The 2,044-nt window shown below is 40.1% G+C and overlaps 1 protein-coding gene across 1 annotated transcript; it reads right to left on the bottom strand.

The window, feature by feature from the left end:
* Positions 1–97: 97 nt before the first annotated feature.
* Positions 98–895, bottom strand: LOC106474833 (RYamide receptor-like). The gene has a single exon (XM_013935527.1). It carries the CDS (start codon positions 893–895, stop codon positions 98–100), a length of 798 nt encoding a protein of 265 aa, XP_013790981.1.
* Positions 896–2,044: the final 1,149 nt, after the last annotated feature.

The raw sequence follows: 2,044 nt of genomic DNA, 5'->3' as shown, positions 1-2,044 counted from the left end.
CTACCTTAGAAATCTGATTGGACATTTTAAGTCATACTGTAGAGAATCTATGGTGCCGAACCAAAACTTCAAGCTGTATGTATTACTTAAGAATACATTAATCAAGAAGATGACGGAGATGAGAATATCGCACCTTTCGTTTGTTGCGAAGAATCCCCGCGTCTCGGACGTCTTCGGCGTTTCCAGGTGCTCGTGCATCCTTCAGTTTCAGACCCATTTTTCCGTATGCGTAGCTGATGACAAATAACGGAAAGAAATACTGCAAACAAACCAGTACGGGGTTGTACGTTTTCCACACCCACTGTGGAACACCCACATTGTCACAGAAGGGTTTGGTGTAGTTCTTCGTCATGGGGTCGTACACGTAGGTTACCCTTAGGGCTAACGCATAGGGTACACTGGTCGTCGCGGCGAACGCCCAAATACCCAGGATAACAAACTTAGCCCTGAGTTTCGTAGTTCGGGCTTTGAGAGGATACATGACGGCACGGTACCGATCGAGAGCGATGGCCGCCAACGTGAAGATACTGACATTCACGGACAACGTTTGGACAAAAGGACAGAAAGCACACATGAATTCAGGTAGGACCCATCGCTGTAACAGCGCCGCCTGGAACTGGAATGGAATGGAGAAGAGTCCAATAATGATGTCCGCACAAGCCAGATTCGCGATGAAAAAGTTGGTAACCGTTTGCATCCGGAGGCTAGTAGCCACAATCCATAACACACAAAAGTTTCCCAGCACCGCCAAGAGCGATACGGTACCATAGCATACAGAGAGTAAACTGATGACACTCACAGGCACCTCGTATATCTCGATACCTGCTTGCTGAGAAATGGTCACGTTGTCCTGGGAGTGCAAAGTTACATTGACAGACGGGACAGTAGGATTCATGGAGGGATACCTGGTAATTCTTAGCGGAGGAACGAGCTTAGGAATTCGACGTTCGCCACTTTCCTTTGTCTCCTTTTGGATGCGCTTTATGACCACGTGACTCGAGCTTCCACTCGGTGCAACTGATCCAAAGTTTTATGAACGGAATGGTTAAATACAAATCTGATGTCGCACGCATGCGCACTGGCGTCAGTGACAGTTTCCGACTGCGCTCCGTAACTTTCATCTAGCCGCACGTTACACGAACTCTTTCACGTATCTCACCGAGTAGAAGTCGACAGAGACCGTGAGCTCGGTACAATCCGTACACATTAATGATCCAGTGTTGTAATTTTTCTAACTACTACGTCGTCAAGTTTCTTTAAAAAAAGAAACAACCTGGAAAATATTAATAACATGATTTATGTAGTTGGACAATTTTTACATGATTTTGATAGATTACATTAGATGTTTTTAATCGTGTTATTTACAAATTAATACTTGTGTGTTGAGTTCAAATCAATTTGTCTGTTGGATGTTACTGAACGATGTTAACAGAAAGTAAAGCTTGTCTGTTGTATGTTACTGAACAATATTAACAGAAGGTAAAGTTTGTCTGTTGGATGTTACTGAACAATATTAACAAAAGGTAAAGTTTGTCTGTTGGATTTTACTGAACAATATTAACAGAAAGTAAAGTTTGTCTGTTGGATGTTACTGAACAATATTAACAGAAGGTAAAGTTTGTCTGTTGGATTTTATTGAACAATATTAACAGAAAGTAAAGCTTGTCTGTTGGGTGTTACTGAACAATATTAACAGAAAGTAAAGTTTGTCTGTTGGATGTTACTGAACAATATTAACAGAAGGTAAAGTTTGTCTGTTGGATGTTACTGAACAATATTAACAGAAAGTAAAGCTTGTCTGTTGGGTGTTACTGAACAATATTAACAGAAAGTAAAGTTTGTCTGTTGGATGTTACTGAACAATATTATCAGAAATTAAAGTTTGTCTGTTGGATTTTACTGAACAATATTATCAGAAAGTAAATCTTGTCTGTTGGATTTTACTGAACAATATTAACAGAAAGTAAAGTTTGTCTGTTGGATGTTACTGAACAATATTATCAGAAATTAAAGTTTGTCTGTTGGATTTTACTGAACAATATTA

This window comes from Limulus polyphemus, unplaced genomic scaffold (assembly GCF_000517525.1).
Source record: "Limulus polyphemus unplaced genomic scaffold, Limulus_polyphemus-2.1.2 Scaffold7742, whole genome shotgun sequence".
NCBI lineage: Eukaryota > Metazoa > Arthropoda > Merostomata > Xiphosura > Limulidae > Limulus > Limulus polyphemus.
This window is presented reverse-complemented; position numbering and strand designations above follow the sequence as displayed.

What these genes read in the sequence shown, in the direction of transcription:
- LOC106474833 (XM_013935527.1), bottom strand. Translation starts at nt 895, where the DNA reads ATGAATCCTACTGTCCCGTCTGTCAATGTAACTTTGCACTCCCAGGAC.